We start from the raw sequence: 19311 nt of genomic DNA, 5'->3' as shown, positions 1-19311 counted from the left end.
GAAATGCACGCCAATTTCTAGCATGTAACCTGCCAGAAAATCCTATCCCGCTGCACCCCACCACCAAACACCTCCAGTAACCACGCAGACGAGGCAGGATTCACGGGTTACTAGATTAGGAGTCCGTTACATTGAGATAGAGGACTGGAGGCTAAGTGCCTGCCACCTTGTCCTTTTCTGACCACAGCTCTTTGAGTTTTATTATACCATGCACTTTACCTTGACTATCACTCTCTCCAAACAGCAAAGAAGTCGGCGCAGCACGGAAAAGGACTTGGCTGACAACCACCTCACTTTGAGTGATAAACAGGGACCACTTAGAAGTGAATCAGGGGAGATTGGCTCTGCCATTTCAGATAAGGATCACCTCACGGGCTAACCTAGACCTGCATAAATCTGCTCCGAGGAGATGGTGATTTGTTACATCACACATGAAGAGGGAAGAAGGAAAAAAAAAAAACAGCAAACTATAAAGGAATACCTCAATCCAAAGAGGAGTGTCTCCCCATATTCTATGATGTCAAAAATGTGCATCAACAGAATCTGCTGGCAGATTATATTTTTTCAGAGCTGAGTGTTTTCTGTTACACGTTGTTCCATTGCAGCCCAATAGGTGTTAGGAAATGTGTGTCTGCGGGTGAGCTGATGGTTTAGCAGGAACACGAGTGAAGGTGGTGATTCTGACAAGGGCGTTGGGAGAATGAGGAGTGATTTGTGACGAATCAAATGAATTTTCATCAATTTATTCGCTATTGACTCATCTGCGATAGAGATACACTGACCACTATGACAAAACAAAACACACTGCCAATGTGAAGACATGAGAGTTTTGATACAACTGCTAAACCACAGCTTTGTAAGTTTACAGCTTGAAGATTAACAGATTTTATTGTAATTTTATGAGCTATGACCAAAAACTTTTAAAAATTACAAATTTGAAGTGGAAGGAAAACAATCTTTGTTTTTACAAATAATCTGAAAACTGTGGCATAGTTATTCATATAGATCTACTGAATCAAGGATTTTTAGAAATACACAACATTACAGTTACAACTACAACTTTTGGGGGCATATCCTGCCAACTTTGAGCATCTGGAGTGAATCCATCTTATATCTTATCTGTAGAATAGTTTACGATGAGACAAAATAGATTAGCTTCCCCTCTGATTTGCAATTTGACACGTTTGGAGTTTGACTAGATCATTCCAACCCAATAATTTATTATGATGCAAGTCACGATTATAGTTCTGTTTAGAGTCATTTTTCTATTGAAAGGTGAAGATTAGTCCCAGTCTTAAGTCTTTATTGGATTTTCTTCATAGTTTGTTGTGTCCTGTATTTAGCTCTGTGCCATCCTCCTTCCATCTTGACTTAATCTCAGTGCTCTGTACATTATTTAAAGCTTTTGGATATGGCTTTATCTGTTCCTGCTTTAAAAACTTTGTCTCATGAATCCTGATTAATCCAGTCAGTTAAGTAGTTTACAGTCTTGAAACCATGAGAACTTTCTGCTTTTCAATTCTGAAAAATTCTGAAAAAAAAGGCAGAAGTTGTCATATTTGAACCTGCATCTCTGAAAAACAAACTGCTTAGTCAATCTCTTGATCTGGATGGAATTATAATAAAGTGAAGTACCTGTGTGTTTTTTGTTTGCTTGAATCCCAATCTAATTCTTCCATTCTTTCATCTCCAGAGTTGCCAAAATTAGAAACAACCTCTCCAGGAGTGATTCTGAAAAACTACTACATGGATTTATCACCTCTGTAGTTCTTCTCTATGACGAAGTCCACAAAATGCAGTTAAGCCTTCAACTAATCCAAAACTCTGCAGCAAGAATTCTGATGAAAATTAAAGAGAGAGATCGCACTTATCCTATTTAACTTCCCTTCATTGGCTCCTTTTTAAGCCCAGAATAAAATTTAAAATTCTCCTTCTAACATACAAAGCCCTTGATAATCAAGCTTTAATAATCAAGCTCCATCATACATCTAATTGATCCAGATGTTCCTAACAAAGCATTTCACTCTCAGACTTCAGGTTTACCGTTCTCTATTTACAGAGACTACTCTAAGATAACTTTTAAAGACACTTGTATTCAGATTTATCAGACTAATATAAGGTTGAATGCAAATGCACATTACTCTGTAAAAATCATATACTCTTCTTTCCACTACTTTATGTTGGTCTATAACATAAAATTCTAATAAAATATGTTGATGTTTGAGTTTGTCTTTGTAATGTGACAGATACAAGATGTTTTGAGACAATGTACAGATTGCCAGTATAAATGAATACAGATTACAGACAATAGAAGCAATGCGCTAAAAAAAAAAAGCTAGAAAAGCTGAGCAAACAAACCTTTCTGTACAGAGCCTCATCAATATTTTGCTGAAACTGAATAAAAGTTGGAGCTGCATACCACCGTACGAATTTCAGGTAGAGAAAAACTTTTTTTTCTGTCCTGTTGGCATTGACAAAGGATTGTTTAACCATGTATAAATAAGGTTAGACTCAGACTACCATATATAAAACAACAAATGAAATGGAGCCAAAATGCTCTAATTGCCAGATGCCACAACATAATCAGGATAAATGATAGTTTAAGTATGAAATTTTGCTAAGCTGTATATACTTAGATGTTTAATGAAATGAATACCAGCACAGTTTGTTTCAGTCAGTTGCATTATAAATTTTCTTAACTTTCCAAGAAGAAGTGTAGTAAGAAAAAGTTGTTATTTTGATCTATTGTAGATTTTTAATGCATCGTTTGAACAAAGTACCCAACTCTTATCAGTCCCATTCATGAAATGCATCATTATAACACACAATCAATACAGCTGGAAGTTGCATTACAGCCCATTTCCAGTAAGAAATATTATACATAAATGAGATAGCATGGGATGGATGTCCTGTACTTTGCCTTTTTTATCTTATTCCTGAAGAAGTTTCTTTTTGTTTCAAGTAGAATCTTTTTGATGTTACTTCTCTAAACCTATGACCTCAGTTGAAAATCAATATCCGACCTTTGTCTCTTTTTAAGAAAGTGTGCTACCTGACCAAAAATAACCTTAAAAAATATTCCCTTCTCCTTCAGTTTTTTAAAAATTAAATCTTACATTTTTGTCAGAAATGAAACACCTGAGTTTTAATTAATGCTGTGAACAACTTTCAACGGTTGGTCTCAGGAAGTGTTGAGTGGGCTTTTCTCAAAAAGTCTATAAATACTCTGTTGCAGTGCTAGTTATTTAGAAAAAGTTTGCAGGTATTAATCAGATATTTCAAAATATTTTTTTAGGATGTTATCAGCAGGCAGTATCTTACCTGCAGTAGATAGTTGTCTGAAAAATCCAGGTTTGAAGAAAGATTTCTCATATTTCTCACCACAGAGTCAAGCTAAAGGCAAATTAGAGTGGGGTCAGTCAAAAAAAAAAGATTTTTCCACCACCTTAATTGCACAATTATTGACACACATTAGCTTATAAACATTACCTCCCCTATATTTTTTTATTACATATAAATAAGACTATGGGTATTTGTTGGAAGGCTGGAGAATACTGTGGTAAATATCTTAAGCAAATGGTAAACAGTATAAAATTGAAAAATATTAGACATATTGGTACTGGTGCAATTTTCAGTTAAAATAACCCTAAAAATATCTTCAGAAAACTTTATTCTATGATACATAATATCAGCTTAACATTTTATATCATCATTTAGATTTTAAATGAGATATTTGAAATCAGTGGGTTTTCTTTTTTAAGGTGAGAAAACTTTGCATTGGAACAGGGCCCGCTTTGACAACTACTGTGGATAAGATAGTGACTGCTCTAATAGGGTCCACGTGTTTTCATGTTGAGATTCCATATGCTATGTAAATTGTTTTTCCATTTCTTGGAAATGAAAACTTGACTGGCACAGTATATTGATTCACAGTTGTCATTGCAAGATTGAGATGGAAATAGATTGCTTGATTGCATTTTTGTGTTAAGATCTCATATTTACAAAACAAGTACAAAACATTCCAACTCTGAATGGCAACAATGTATTTGGCAAGCTAAAGCAACTTTCTCGACGCCAACTTCAACTTCACAACTTCAGATGTGTATGTTTAGTGGCTAAGATGAAAAGCTCACAGGAAATGGTAAGGGTGTTGGTATTGTTGAAAACAATGAAGAATCAGAAACATTTTTGTCAGTTACAGGCTGTATCATCAACATAATATTCAGCATTGGGATCATAATTGCACATTCCCCTGAAATGTAAGTTATATCTAGTGCATGTAAACTTTAATGAATGGATATATGGATGGATGGAAATAATGTTCCAACAATGTCACAATGTTGCAGAACAAAGAAGAATTAAAAAAAATAATAAACAAACACAAAGGATATTCCATACTCCATTTTCCTCTTATAAAATAAGAAACTAGGCCTAAAAAATATTTCAGTTTTCCACATTACTGACAAGCCCTGCTCACATCTTCATAACCCAGCTTCAAAAAACCTGAGATATTCCTTTAGCAATAAGTGATTCTTATGCAAACATTGAAATTGAACAAAGATAATCGATGCCAAGTTTAATTTATTTCCTACGACTCTTATAGATATATCACACTGACACACAGATCATGCCTAAGAGAGTACATGTAGCAAAAAAGGAGCATGTAAGAGACTTACATTCACAGATGTTATCTTGCCAAGTTGACAGGCCTCCTGAAAGACAAGAACAATTCAGTTTGGATCAGTGGCTGGCTTTAATTTTTTCAATATTTACTTTGGAAAAAAATAGTTTGCGCTAACAAACAAAAATGTGCTGGGAACATTTCAGGTCTGTTAGAGTCAGCTAGAGTTCACAGTTGACAACTTTACTGATTTGTGATTTTACTGTTATTTTTAAGCCAAAATTGGGAATAAGGGTATATATTGTTTTTTTGTTTTTTAAAATCAAATGCAGAGTTTTGGTAGTACACTTCAGTGCTCAGTTGGCTTCCCAACAAAACATGTAAGGTAGTAGAAATCTCAGAAATATGAAGACTCAGGCAAACCTGACATTCTGACAACACAACAAATACATCTGGCACTTTGATAAAGATGTTTTCTCTGCATTTCAGAGAGGAAAGTGAACAGAATATCAAATGAAGCATCAAAAATTAACAATAAACAGCGACAAGCTTCTAAATTGGGAACAAAAGACACCCGCAAGCCTGCAAAATAGCATCCTCTCTCTCTGGGGACTGAGATAACTCACAGAGAGATAAGAGTGTTTAATTTTTAATCACCAATTTAATTTTCTTTGTACTGCGTATAATAATCTGAAAATACAACTTTATTTGCAAAGAAAATAAAAGAAGTCTGGCAGTGAAGACCCACTTAGTCAAGGGGAGAAGCCAAGAGGACTGCTGTGGGGGAATGGTCAAACAATGAACAGGAAACCAGTTCAATGCTTTATTCTAATACAGTTGGCCATCACAGGACTCTGCTGCTGAGAGAGAAACAGCAACTACTATCAACCAGCCACCAAAGCTATTCACTAAAAACAAAAGGCTTTATTATAGTAACCAACAAATGAAAAACAAAAAATCCAAAATGAGACTATCAAATTTTAAAAACAGAAATAATAAAATAAAGTGATGGAGGTTGCATTGTACTTGCAAGACTTATTTATTAAAGAACAAGTAAAATAATTTCCATTCAGTATCAAGATGCTAAATGACTCATGCCTGTTCATGCCTGATCATGATGGATGGCTACTACTGTTAAAAGACACTTGTTTCTTTCCACAGTTGCCATATTCTAGCTCAGTAGGAGGGATTGATGCCACCTAAATGTTTCAATGCAATCACTAGAGCTTTCATAAACAGATATTTTAATAAAGATTATACACCAAAAATAATTTAACTGTGTTAATGCTATGATTCCTAAGTAGCATTGGATTAATTTTATACAGCAATAAGACTATATATGACATGGAGTTATCTGACTTGTAAAATACCCTAAAATGACCTTTGCTGTGAATATAGACTGAGATGAAATGCATAACTGGAGTAGTCTCGCTTTCCAAGTGCTAGTAAGAAAGGTATGCGTCTTTAGCAAAAATGTTTTAAGAAATCTAACCACAATCTAATTACCAAGTAGTAGATAGCGCTGGTGTTTTTGTTTAAGGGTGAGTGGGACGAAGAACAGAGGCAATACAGCAATAAAATTGCTTTTCTAGTTAGTCAATGATATAAGACCATAGGGATTGCATTTTTGGCTCCCTGTCTCTGTTGTGTCAAAATTCATCTGCTAATAATTGATAGTAACTTAGAAGTCCGTGCTATCCATAGGTAGACATGCATTGAATAAACAGCACAGAACAACTTATATTGCTCCAAGGTATATTTCAGAGTCAGGTCAATGAATCCTTTTTTTTGACTAGCTCTGCTTCTTGTGTTTCCACCAGTACTGACCTTGTATGAGGCAAAAAAAAACTGAACAAACTTAAGCATGTTCCATAAAGTTTTATAAGAAACACTGTTACATTTTCAGTTATCTGCGGAAAAACCTCATGAAGAGAAAATATCTGTCCACATCTCCCTGACCTACCCAGAATACCAAAAAATATTAAGTTTAGATATTTTTAAATGTATAGGTTCATGCATGTACTGTCTAAAAAAAACCACTGGCAGGTGGAAGAAGTCTGCTGTCACAAGAATAAGTAGCATGCAACGTTATGCTCTATAGCATGCTGTATAAGAGAATTTGAGTGAACAGCACTCTGCTGCCTAGATGTCCTAAAATTGCATAGCTTTGGCATGTTGAGGTATGTGAAATGCTATAAATACACACCCTTTGCTCAACATATTTTGTGGTATTTCACAATACTTATAAATAATAGACATAAAATATTGTCCTGTAAATATTTTTTCCTAAGCCTAATTATTTGCTGAGTCAATGTATTGGCCCACAAAAATAACACATCAATGGACCAAAATCAAATGGCTACGTCTGAAGCAGTTTCTCAAAATAAACCATTCCAATAAACTACTGGAGGTAAAACTTTTGTCATCAACATTATCGTTTTAGACAAATATGTTTCTTACTAGGAAGTTAGTACCAACAAATGCAATATTTATTATGAGAGCAATAAAGGCATAAAAACTGTCAAACCTCCACATACTGAGATTATTAATCAATATCATTAGTTTAGGTTTCAGACTGATCAAAATCTGTTCAACTGATTCTGCATACTTCAATGTTTTTTTGTATTTTTTTGTAGACTATTTAGTTTGAGGACCTCAGATCTATTGTCTAGTTGTTTCTTCAAGATAAATCCCACTTTTTTTATACAGACCCTACACAAGACACAAGTAAAGGCAAAACATTCTTTGTATCACTTCTAAAAACAAATATAGGCGTGTATCCAATTACTACATTAAATCAAGGGAATATTCAAAAAACATTTGATAGTTATACTTGAGATTTGTCTATAACTATGTAATATGTTTGGTGTTCCCAAACTATAACTTAATTTTAAATCATCCAACACTGCAATTATTTTAAGTAAAACCACACTCTTGCAAAATAACTTTTAATATAGACCTATTATTCATTTATGGCAGAGTGCATTTCTACTGGATACATGAATTTTCCTGTTAGGAATTAATAAAATATCTTTTCGTCTGTCTAGAATTGAAAAGTGCTTCTAGAAGACAACCCTCAAATCCACTGGCTTAAAGTCTTTGAATCCTCCATTCTGCTCACCACCTGGGTTTGGACATCGTTACTTCTACTGCTCCATTTATCCTTGAGTTATGTTTTGTATTCATATATGTATTTACTTGAAGCATAAAGACAAGGTTGCACAAGGACAGACGTGTTCGAGAAATGTTCAGACTTGAAATTGGTAATAAAAAAATACTAAACAGGTAAGTTTCAACACATATTTCACTATGCTAAACAGAAAGAGTGGCTGGAACACCATCACTCCATACTCTTATCAATGTTGTAAGAAGAACAAATAACTATTCTTAACCAGCCAATATTTTTACTGCAAAATTAATTACTTTTTCAATGTTTGTTACTTTTTTGCATATTAAACACCAGCATGTGCCAAGTCCACCTGAGAAAATCTCATTTGCATCATTTGACAGGCTTTTTACGACACAATTTTTTACTAGAAACTACCATCAGTTATTTCCTATCTAACTAATGTTTTATTCAACACCAGTGACATGTATTTCATCTAAGAGACTTTGCCAACCAATTAAATATATGATAACGTACATGAGGGATCTGAAAAGCTGACCTATGGTCGCTTCCTATTTAGTTGGCATTCAAAGTAGTAGTTGTACATCTGATTGTTTGAGACTATAAAGTGTAAATCTCCTTTTTCTCCCTTAGCTTTGGTTGGTCAGTGACCTTCTCGCTGTCTCTTTCTGTGTTGTATTTCTCTGAAATTAGTAGTTTCAAAGCACTCAATTCCAACCCAGGGAGAGAGTTATGCTTTGGATAAGTGCATTTGTTGGTGAACCACATCAAAGTACAGAGAGATGTCTTAGCGAGCAAAGGCAGTGAAGCTCCAGCCCTGCCTTTGATCACCCCAGGCACTCTGATCATTAAAATATTGGATAAATAATTGATTAAAAACACCAGGCCTTATTGTGCTCTGTTTCTCTATCCAAATGTATCACAATTTTCAGATATTCTAGCTGCTCAATGTATGAGACTGAATGTAGATGGGACCAAAATGAACATCCACTGCAACAGATACATACTGTAGCATTACTACATGTCATAAGAAGTGTATAGAAGCGATTATTTCTGTTTCTGCAATAATATGGTGACTGAACTGACTATAGTAGCTCTAGTATGAACTGGAAGTGCAGCAACAACTCCTCTTCACCACTAAAGGTCTGAACCACAGCATGGCAGTTTGCCATAGAGGTAGAATAATCAAATATCATAGGCAAAGGTAAAAAAAAAGTGCAATCCAACAGTGCGTAGGTGAGTGGGGGTAGTTAATATTACATTTACTATGGAAACTAGATATGCGGCATGTAAGACAATGATCCCACTGCTTTCATATCCAGGATATTAAAAAATATTTCAGCTTAGTATTGGATATGAGCTAATAAATCTGACTCACCCAGTATACATTTAAGTTTAAATTTAGAGCACAAAAAGAATCAAAATATGTCAAAATGCATTTCTGTTCCAACTGAGAGAATTGGGTCAGAGAGCCCTGTTATTCATCTGGAACATTCATGTGTTTAAGTATCTGAATCAGTGTATGCATATAGCAACATACTGTAATAATTATGATGATATATTTTTATAACAATTTCTGTGTGAGGTGTTGTCTGTCAAGTCCAAACATTGTAATCATACTTCAAGCAGGAGACAAAGATTTAAAAATGTGTCAGTCACTCTGGAAAAAAAACAACAACAAAAAACGTATTTGCTTGATATAGATAAGCTACTAAGGTTAAAAGGAATGTAAAAATTTTAAATATACGCTCCCTAAGATACCTAAATTTTGTCAGTTTATGAGAAAATTTATTATTTTCATCAATATTTTTTTCTTTGGCTTAAAAGTAAAACAAAAAAAAAAGAAAATCAGACTTATTTATAAAGGTCAGTTAAAAAGAACTTTACTTTGCCAAAAGTAAAGGAAATAAAATGTAACTACTTAGTAAAGCTGTTTAAGTAAAATAGCTACTGAATATGGGTTAGTTTTAAGAGGAAATAAAACAATAGTAAGAGTCTTCCTATTATGCAGGGGTAATTGGATCTACCACCTAATCTGCAAACTGCAGATTACCTCTGAGTACAAAGGTCAGCCTGGACCTTTGTACAAGAGTAGTGATCATCAGACCTGAGAGATCTGGAGGAAATAGAAGACCCCCAAAAAAACGGAGAAATATGCAGGCACATGAAATTTACTCTTAACCATTAAAAAAGGTTTTTGTCATTTGTGCTACAAACAGTTTTCTATTACATTTTTCATGAGTGGGATGTGGGCACACCCCCAGTGTTGGCACTTGCTGGTATCTGATTCGAAGGTTCAGCACTGCCATAAAAAAAGGGCCGTTTTACTTTTTGCTTTTTATTTATTTTTTTTCTTTTTGATTATAGTTCAGGGTGTTATCCAAGCTATTATAGCCATATGCAGGATCTTATTCGTGAGATGAGATAAAAGTCAACAGCAAAACTTTAAGAACAAGTCTAACATTTCAACGTTAAGACAAAAAACATAAAAATAAAGCACAATTATTAGCAGATGATTCAGATTCAAAAGAAACACCATTATTCCAGTCCATTTTAGAGAACAGTTTTGAGTTTGAAAATTTGCAGGATTTTACCCAAATCTTTATTAAGTTATTACACTTTACAAGGTGAGTCCTGTCTAAGTTTAAGAAAGCTGGATTCTACATAGTCTTTGCTTTGCTGCTTCTTTCAGTTGCTTTAGTCCCATGCCACATCTGTGTTTTCCAGATGGTTGCCACGTTCTGTTACCTCGTTTCACCTAAGTACACCTGTGTTATTACAGGATTTGTGAAATGTAAGGGGCTGGTTGTAAAAAAGAAGAAAAAAAATAAATGCTTTAAAGATTTTTCATAATGTAATAACTTGTAGCTCTACTATTAAACCCTCTTGTCTCCCTGGGGTCCGTATGCTCCTAATAGTTGTAAAATAATGAGATCTGCTGCTTCTGTCTCTACAGCCTCCTACTTAGCAGTTTATTTGATAGTGTAAATACCTTTGAAAGTTGACGCATGCACAAAGCATAGCAAAGATCTTATCGGCTACAGTTTCTTGACTTGCTGAATTTGTTTTGACTTTCTCCTCATGGTTCATTGGTTATTTTCACCAGAATCTCCCGTATTTCAGCTTTCCTGCTGCACAAAGTTTGCAAAAATAATAGTCAAGAAGGACTTGTTAGACTTCATTATGCCAAAATGTCAATGCAGCCACAGTTTACCACCTAATTTGTTTATAGAAGGTTGTGGAAAAACACATGGGTTGGCTGTCAAGAGATTTCCCTGCAGATGAGGAAAGATGCGTCTGAATTCTATCAATCGGAGCAAAGTGACAATTGCCAGGCGAGCCACAACACAATCAAAACAAATTCAGACATACGCATGCATAATAAAATAGTGGAAACCTTGGATGTGTGTGCCATCTGCTTATGTTGCACAGAAACAAGAAACGGTAATGTCTCGGCCAAGAAACACGCAGCAGAGTTCAGGTTCTGCATCCCCTGTTCTTCTGGCAAGTGAAGCTTGTCTTAGACACAGTGATAAAACTGTTGCAAAACAAAACACCTCCTCATCAAAAGGGGCTAATAAAGTCTTCAATATACTTAAGTGTAGCCTCAGATAAATAGAATACCCATTTACCTCTGCATTGGTGTTGTTGTCCAGAGTGTATTGATGTTCCTATTGACATTCAATAAAGGAAAACCCTTTCAGCAAACCACAGAGAGCAGTGTAAATCCTGTAAACTTCTTGAGCGAGCACAAACACTAATTTTCTCCAACAGAATTACAAGATGCCGATAATGTCACTGAGTCCAGACCAGATTTGATTTACAAGTAGACACATTGTTGCCTTTTCATCAGCTTATTATTATTAAGTGGTCTGTGTATACGTTTTTCCCCTGGACAACCCTCTTTCTTGCTTCACTCTTAGTGAGGTATTGATCCTTCCAGTGAACCATCCCCTACTGATTTCATTAGGCTAGCTGCTGTTAATTACTCCACAACCTAACCTTTTGCTGTTTCAATTGGACTAACAAACTGGGTGAATTTAAAAACAAAGGGAATATAGAAGATCATAAAAGAAAAAAAGGGGAAAAAAATAAGAAAAAAGAAAAATATCATCTACCTTCACTTTACTCGTCATTATGTAGTAGACGACCACTCCAGTAATTGTTGTATAGGACTTTTCATTCATGAAGCCATACCAGACAGCTCTAGTGAGGTTGTCTAGGAGGTGGAAAATTACACCTTTTTCCCCTCCTCAAATACGCAGGACCGCTCTTATGCAGATAGATCATTAAAACATATTTTATTCTTTCATGCATATTTATTTACAAGGATCAAGTGATGGCCTTAGCAAGAAACTTAAATGTTACTTAGTACTGAATCAAACTGAAACACCTTGATTTACTGACGCACCAATTTGTCTTCTTAGTGAAGGTATTAAAACAGTGTGATGTGGCACATAGCTGCAAAGTTATAATTAGACTTCATTTAATACCCTATGTCAAGAGATTACATGCGCCGAGCGCGGCGTCTGAAGGCATGCTCAAATCACAGGGGATGTAATTGATTAACCATATGAGACTGGGAAACAGATGATGAGGATGAGGTTCTAAATCCATGGTAAATCAATAAAGCCACTTCCTACACATCGAGGGATTATTGACAGAAATTACACCCAGGCCTAATTGCTCCCAGCAAACAGATACGATTATTTTTCGCCTTGGTGCGTTAATATGTGATGCCGTAAAAATTCCTCTTTTCTCAGTGCAAAGAACTCACCTGCTTTGAGATGGGATAGCGTGTCAGCCAGGACACATTACAAACCACGCAGGCAACTTTTATGGGATCCGTCAGTCCTATCATGCGAGAGTTGCCCTTTCTTCAAGGTTGAGTATGTACTACTAGGAAAGACACACAATACAGGGTGGAAGCAATTCAGAGAACTCCCTTTGGCCAAGATAATAACTTCATCATAATTAGCTTTTGGTGCTCAGGAGTCTTGAATTGTCAGTTGCAGTGGGATCTGGGCTGATTTATTGCTTGATTTAATTACGTATCAAAATTCAATTAGACATGCTTTCAGCCAAATTCAAAGTGAGGTTTGTCAAGCTGTCCCCTGAAAATCAGGAAACAGCTTGAAGGACATCCTTCATAACACAGCAACATCTAACTCAACAATTATCACCTACCCTAAGTCACTCATGCGCTAAAAGAGGATATAAAACTCCACACTAGTCTTACAGATTTTTTTTTTTGCCTTACTATTAATGTTTCACATCTCACCAGACATCAAACAGCATCAAATAGTGAAAAACAGGCACTGACTCAGTAGTGATGTGGGGTGAGTTGCTGGTACTTTACCAAGTGAAGAAACATGACAAAATCCTCTGAGGCTGACTACGACTAAGGAGGCGTCTGACTTTCTTAACCCACATCACTCACTGCCTGTTCACCCTTTTTTTGCTACAGACTGCACAGGGGGAGAAAAGGGGAACTGTTTTGAATAAGTGCCATGGAATTCTCTAAGAGCTACATTGATCTTTACCACTATGCAAATTTAGGATGTCATGGTTTCAAAGTTAAGAAGCCAAGTAAGGGAATGAATATTTCAGCCAGTGGTAAATGACTGAACCGTAGTCCTTTAGCAGTATTGTAAATATCTTCATTGACAGTTTTATTAGGTACATCAAGGGTAATATCACGCAGAACCTTTATTCAGCTCTATGTTATTTTCCTCCTTTTTTGAAGCATTATGAAAAATTGAGGAGATGTAGGTTTTTTTTTTTTCATTTAGTTTTTCATATTTTCTAGATTTTCGTATTCTGTGAACATTTCATTTCACTTCATCACTAAAGTGTTTTATTGGACTCGGATATGGGGGAGTACATGTGTCATTGGAGGAAACAAAATTTTGTGGAATCATCTTGAAATCACGACATCATCTGAATGAAGAGTCGAGCCTGGCCAACAACATTGCTGTATTTATAGAGAAAAACTTACTATAAATATGCAAAGCACAAATCAAAATGTGAGATTTTTTACTGCTTGTATTCAGGCTTCAATTAAGGATATTAAGGATAAACACTTAGTCCTTTCTAAGAAAAAGTAACACTGAACCCTAATGACCATGTTGACCCTAATTCATAGACTAAATTTTTAAATCTCAACTTATTGTTTTCTATTTTATTTATTTTTTGCTTGTTCTTTTTTGGTATTTTGTTTGTATTTCCTTTTAATTCCTGTAAAGCACTTTCTATTGCCTTGTTGCTGAAAATGTGCTATATGAATAAAATTACCTTTACCTTTATTCTTAAAGCAATTGATTATGTGAACTACTTTCTTCTGATATGTTTATACATAGGCTGGTTACTGCACTCAAGGTACACCAAGATTTTATAAAGCTATGCTTAAAACTGCAAACTTTTTCAGTCATAATATTCATGGAGCTTAATTTCCCATTAATAAAACCCCAGAGAAAGTGCAGCATGGATGTAGTTTTCTCCTGCTCTTCCCCATCTGTTGCTGCTACCTTTTTACAGAATAGACAAAATTAACTAATTTAAAAATTTCTAGCTGCAAAAACACCAACAAAATTTGTATGATTTAAAAAGAGTCCTACCCATCTTTCGTTTTTTGCTTGTTAAGGGAACACTCTCGAAATAAATTATGTGGAAAGCCATCTTCTTTAAAAGCAATTCAATCATGTTATTCAGTTTTGCTGTCGTCTAAATACAGAAAATTGTGGTATTTTATCATACTTTTAGAAACTCATGCTGGATGATTTCTAATTATGTTTGCTGTCTCTATTAATAAATGCTAAAGTGTGTGGGAGCAGAGGAGGAGAGGATATTGTGTAAAATCTTTTTTTTTTTTTTTTAGCTTTATAATCTGTTTTAATTTTATTTAAAAACATACCCTGCGTTTTATTGTATTTTATCATACATGTCTAAGAATGCTTGAATCTGCCATAGCTGTGATGCCTAAACACTTGGGCTCATAAAGCGTCATCATTGTTCTCAAAAATCCTCCTTGGAGACAGTAGTCTGCAGCCAAACTACTGCCTCACACCATATGCCTGTTAATGTGTCACTTTATTTTGGTGCGTATTAAAATAATTAACTTTTGTCAATTTAAAATATATTGTTAGAAGAAAACAAAAACAACCCTCAAATACCTAGTTTATCCTGATGTAGAGAAAGAATACCTTTGAATGAAGATTAGTACAATTAAAGTCAAATATTTTGAAACATCTACAGTATATATGACCGTTAGGACATGGGAAATGCAGTATCCAAAATTTACCGTATCATTTTGAGTTCTTTTATTTATTTATATTAACACGATTATTGTAATACACACAAAAAAAGTTTACCAAGTCCAACTACACATTTACTTATTGTTAATTCTTACATAAGTAGAACTATTGCATTTTTATAATATATTTTATATAATATTGCACTATTAATCAAACCGGACTGGCCATGACAAAATCAGGGACAATTCTCACAAAAAGGTTAATTTGAGTTATTTGCAGATTCAGAAAGTCTGTTGTCCTGTTGGCCAAAACCAATAACAAAAGTGTGTGAATTGCAAAACAAAGCATTAATTAAAGTTAATCAGCTGTGAGTCCCCTAAGCACCTCAAAACAGCTCAGATTTCTCTGTAGACAAGCTGAATTCACATACATATTTTACAACCTCCAAAAGTGCTATTTAAAGTATGTCATGCTTTCTTCATGACCTCAACTAGTATATTTAGCAAGAAAACACAAAATCACTATTTTCTCAGAAATTAAGGTTTTCTTTTTGTCTGTTTTGTTTTTCTCTGCTCATGCACTTGCAACTTGTTACTGGTTTTGCTGTGGCATGTCACAATTGGCCATCTCTTTCCATGTTAGTGAACATGTGCAACATGTATAGCTTCAAAAGATTAAGAAAATAGTTGTGAGACGCGCAGAAGGTGAGCCAGCGATTTGTCCTGAAAGAAACGATGCGACAGGGATAAACCACTTAATTGTGTATCCTAAATAGAAATATAATATAATCCTAAATAGAAATCTATGTCAGAGAATCCCAGTGGGGAATAAATGCTGTTAGAATGGAACACCCTTTGCCGCTGTCCAATTAGCCAAGTGGGGGACCACCGAAATTCTTATTCTCAGGGTGTCAAATAATGCAGGTTCATGAAATTGTTTGAGAGGAACAAGGTGTTCTTCAGTGTCAGCATTTTGATACACCCGCCCCAGCAAGCAGGAGTATTACAGCAGTAGAGGTGGTCTTAGTCCAGGGATTTATCATGCCGAGACCGCAGGGTGAGCATCTTTCAAAACCTGTAAAGAAAAAAAAAAAAGTAGACTACTGTGCAAACGCCTCTGAATGATTCTGTAGGTTTTAAGACTTTAAAGGAATTCCTTTTTACATTTAAATTTAGTCTTTCCTTTCATTGTATTTTTTTTTTAGGAATCTTTACTTTGATCTTTTTAAGTGGTGAGACTAGCTTAGGAGATCTTTTTAATGTTCAGGGTGATTAACACTTGACAATCTAGTGTGGATTTATTGAATTCATCTCTTGTCCTCTCATCATCACAACAGATGATAATAGTCCTACTGATATGATGCCATTGCTAAACTGAATCAGCTTAGTTGGATCATGAGCCATTTCCTTCCTCCGGCAGAGACGGAAGTTGTTGTGGGTAAATATTATGTTCATGGTAAATTTGTTATGACATGAAACATTAACATGGATGAAAGCAAAATCTTTTCCAGTCTTTGAATTATGAATTGAATAAAAAAAACAAAATAAAATAATAATAATAATAATAAAAAACACTTTAACATGTCACAAATCAAAATGTTGTCCCTGTATATATTAGGAGTTTCAACAGTTTTGCACAAGCTGAACAAAGCTAATCAAAGCAAGTGTTGCCATTGTTGATAATGTTTTACATCTGGTTATAAATTAAGAAGAAGCCATTATGTAAGTGGAATAAAGATAAATACATCTTTCAATTATGTCAAACTACATGCTCAGTTAACCAGAAATGTTTGAACTGCTCAACCCCTACTTGTCCTGGCTGTGTATACAGTGAGTCACAGCAGCTTGACTCAGTGTCTGCGGAGAAAGCTGCATTAAACAGGGAGGTGCACAGAACAAAGTGATCACTAAGTGTACTATCAAGGAGGAAATATGGAAAAGAGGATGGGTAGCCCACTTGATGTGTCAAAAGATTCAGCAGCACTGTGAATTGTTCATCTGTTTGATCCGTCTCCCACTGAAATATCTGACAGTGTTCTTCATACAGACTGACAGAGGTATTGTCCATAGATTGTGATGTGCAGTGACACACTGAATCGCAAGCTCATGTTTGAAGCAAAGAGTCTGTCTCACTGTCAGTCAGTGACAAACAAAAAGCACAATGATGATACTGATTAATGACTCCTGAAACATCCATGGGACTGATCTCCTGCAGAGAGGGAGTTGCTTCTGTCTTAAATTTAAACACACAGATGTTAGCTGTAATGTTATTCAGTGGAAGTCATCTGGGTCTCAAAATGTATTCACTGTCATTTTTCACATGTTACCACAGGCATAAAGATTTCACAAAGCTTCTGAAAAATTAACAATCCAAATGTCTGTGGCCCCATTATAAATTCCAATGAGGATGCAACACGAAGTGATAATAGTTTAATAATGACTGAAAATAACAGTTCTTGAATGCAAAGCTGACAGGTCTTATTTAGGATTAGCTTTATTTGTATGTTTAATGAATTCCTGCATTAAACTGACATTTTTCTAAATTACAAGATTAAATCCACAGTTAAATATTTGCAATATTTTTGTACATGTAGACTGCATGAAGAATATGGTCTGTGGGTTTACTTTGTCTCAACAGCATATCGTTGTACACGGAACTTAAATTTTGTTGATGGGATATTAATAAAGTTTAGGTTTTAACAAAACATTTTAAAATTAATATACTTTCTAAACGTGTTTGTCCATTCTCAAATGCTTTACATAAACACTGTGCACCACTTTTCAATCTTTTGAGTATTTCTAACCAAAAAAGAAGATTTGTATGTTAAACAGTGAGATTGGTTGAGAAAAAAAAACTAAATTGTGACACAAATACATTCGCTTTAATTTGCCAAAGACGGCATTGTCATAGGAGTAAAAACAGCAGCATAATGACTTTCTGCAATATGGTAAACTACAACCATCTAAACGTGTGCTCATAACATGGTTAACATTAGATCTCTCACGTAATACTGGAAACGGAGAGCTGCTGCTTTTACATTCAAAGATTACAGATACTAAATGAATTATGAATATAAGTATTCACAATATTCTTACTTAGTTTCAGGAATACTTTAATTTAATATATTTAATTATTTCTATCACTAAACTATATCCACACTAATATTCAGTGTTCCCAATATATATAAAAAGCCAACAAAGAACAAGATTTATGTAGATGATTAAAAATATCACAAACCCACACAAGCTTTCACTGTTCTAGCAGTACAAAAGTAGATTTTTAACTCCTCAAAACATTTTATCATCTACGTCTGTGAAAACTCATTTCAATCTAAGCTTACTTAATATCTAATACAAGATTTCAAAACACATTGTGTTTTACTTCTTCTCTTACAATGGTGACTTCTAATGAGGTAACGAAAACAATTTTGAATCCTGTAAATGATAAATGATCTGAACACTGGAAGACATATTCCTACTTGAAACGCACACACTGACATTAAATATGTTGAGTTTTTCTGTCTGTTTCGAAGTAGGCCTGTCCTACTAAATTGAGATTCGTCATTAGAACAAAGTCCTCCTCAGTGGCAGAGTTATTTTAGCCTCTCTTCCACCGCTATGCATCAGAAATATTTTGGTACAAGGTACAAATGTATGCTGCGGGATGTCTGTCCCATGTGTTCTTTTTTTGCCCAAATATCTTGCTGTTTCTCTGGCCATAGTCAAACACATTAACATATGTTCTCACCGTGCACAGCGCTGTTCTGCATTGGTAAATGCCTTATTACAGCAATACCCGCTTTGTGCTCTCCCATTGAATATCCATAAGTAGTAAAACACAACTATATCTACCCACTCAGAACAGTAGGGATGCGTCTCACGTGACAGGGGGCCTCCTTAACATTTAGTCAGAGGCCGTCTTTGTCAAATTGATATTCCTCCCACTCACAGTTATAGCAGGTGGTAATAATGACAAATAGAGGCAATACTGCAACTGCTTGGTACATACTGAGCATAATAAGGTCATCTGTTGGTTATATTTTTTTTCCTCTTGTATTTATGCCTTTTTAGCATGCACAGTCAAATTCTCTCAGTATGACTTGCATCTCTAAAGACTTTGCCTGTGTGAAATATGCAAAAGCAGAGGGCGAGAAAAATATCCTGAGCAATGCAACTTGTTCTTGCCTTGAGAGCTTACATGGTTATAATCATTTCAAAATTCAAATTTCCTGTCATCATTTCAATTTCCCCTTTTTTTTCCCCTTGCAGAAAGGTATTTCAAAGATCTGAAATGAATTTAACCAATATTCT

General features: G+C 35.0%; 1 protein-coding gene across 9 annotated transcripts in view; it reads right to left on the bottom strand.

Moving 5' to 3' along the window:
• LOC102221589 (protocadherin-11 X-linked-like) overlaps nucleotides 1-19311 on the bottom strand; it is a 169807-nt gene that overhangs the window by 62686 nt on the left and 87810 nt on the right. For 2 of the 9 annotated variants that reach the window (XM_023328641.1, XM_023328643.1), the window contains 2 exons: nucleotides 4677-4712; nucleotides 3322-3393 (listed from right to left, as the gene is read on the bottom strand). In XM_023328641.1, coding sequence (XP_023184409.1) covers nucleotides 3322-3393; nucleotides 4677-4712 — 108 coding nt within the window. Of the gene's footprint in view, nucleotides 1-3321; nucleotides 3394-4676; nucleotides 4713-12559; nucleotides 12648-15987; nucleotides 16076-19311 lie in introns of those variants that run through there. The other 7 variants (XM_023328642.1, XM_023328644.1, XM_023328645.1 and 4 more) reach the window with 6 other exon arrangements.

Source organism: Xiphophorus maculatus, chromosome 23 (assembly GCF_002775205.1).
Source record: "Xiphophorus maculatus strain JP 163 A chromosome 23, X_maculatus-5.0-male, whole genome shotgun sequence".
In the NCBI taxonomy this organism is placed as follows: domain Eukaryota; kingdom Metazoa; phylum Chordata; class Actinopteri; order Cyprinodontiformes; family Poeciliidae; genus Xiphophorus; species Xiphophorus maculatus.
The sequence above is the reverse complement of the archived record's forward strand: the minus strand, read 5'-3'. Positions and strand labels throughout refer to the sequence as shown.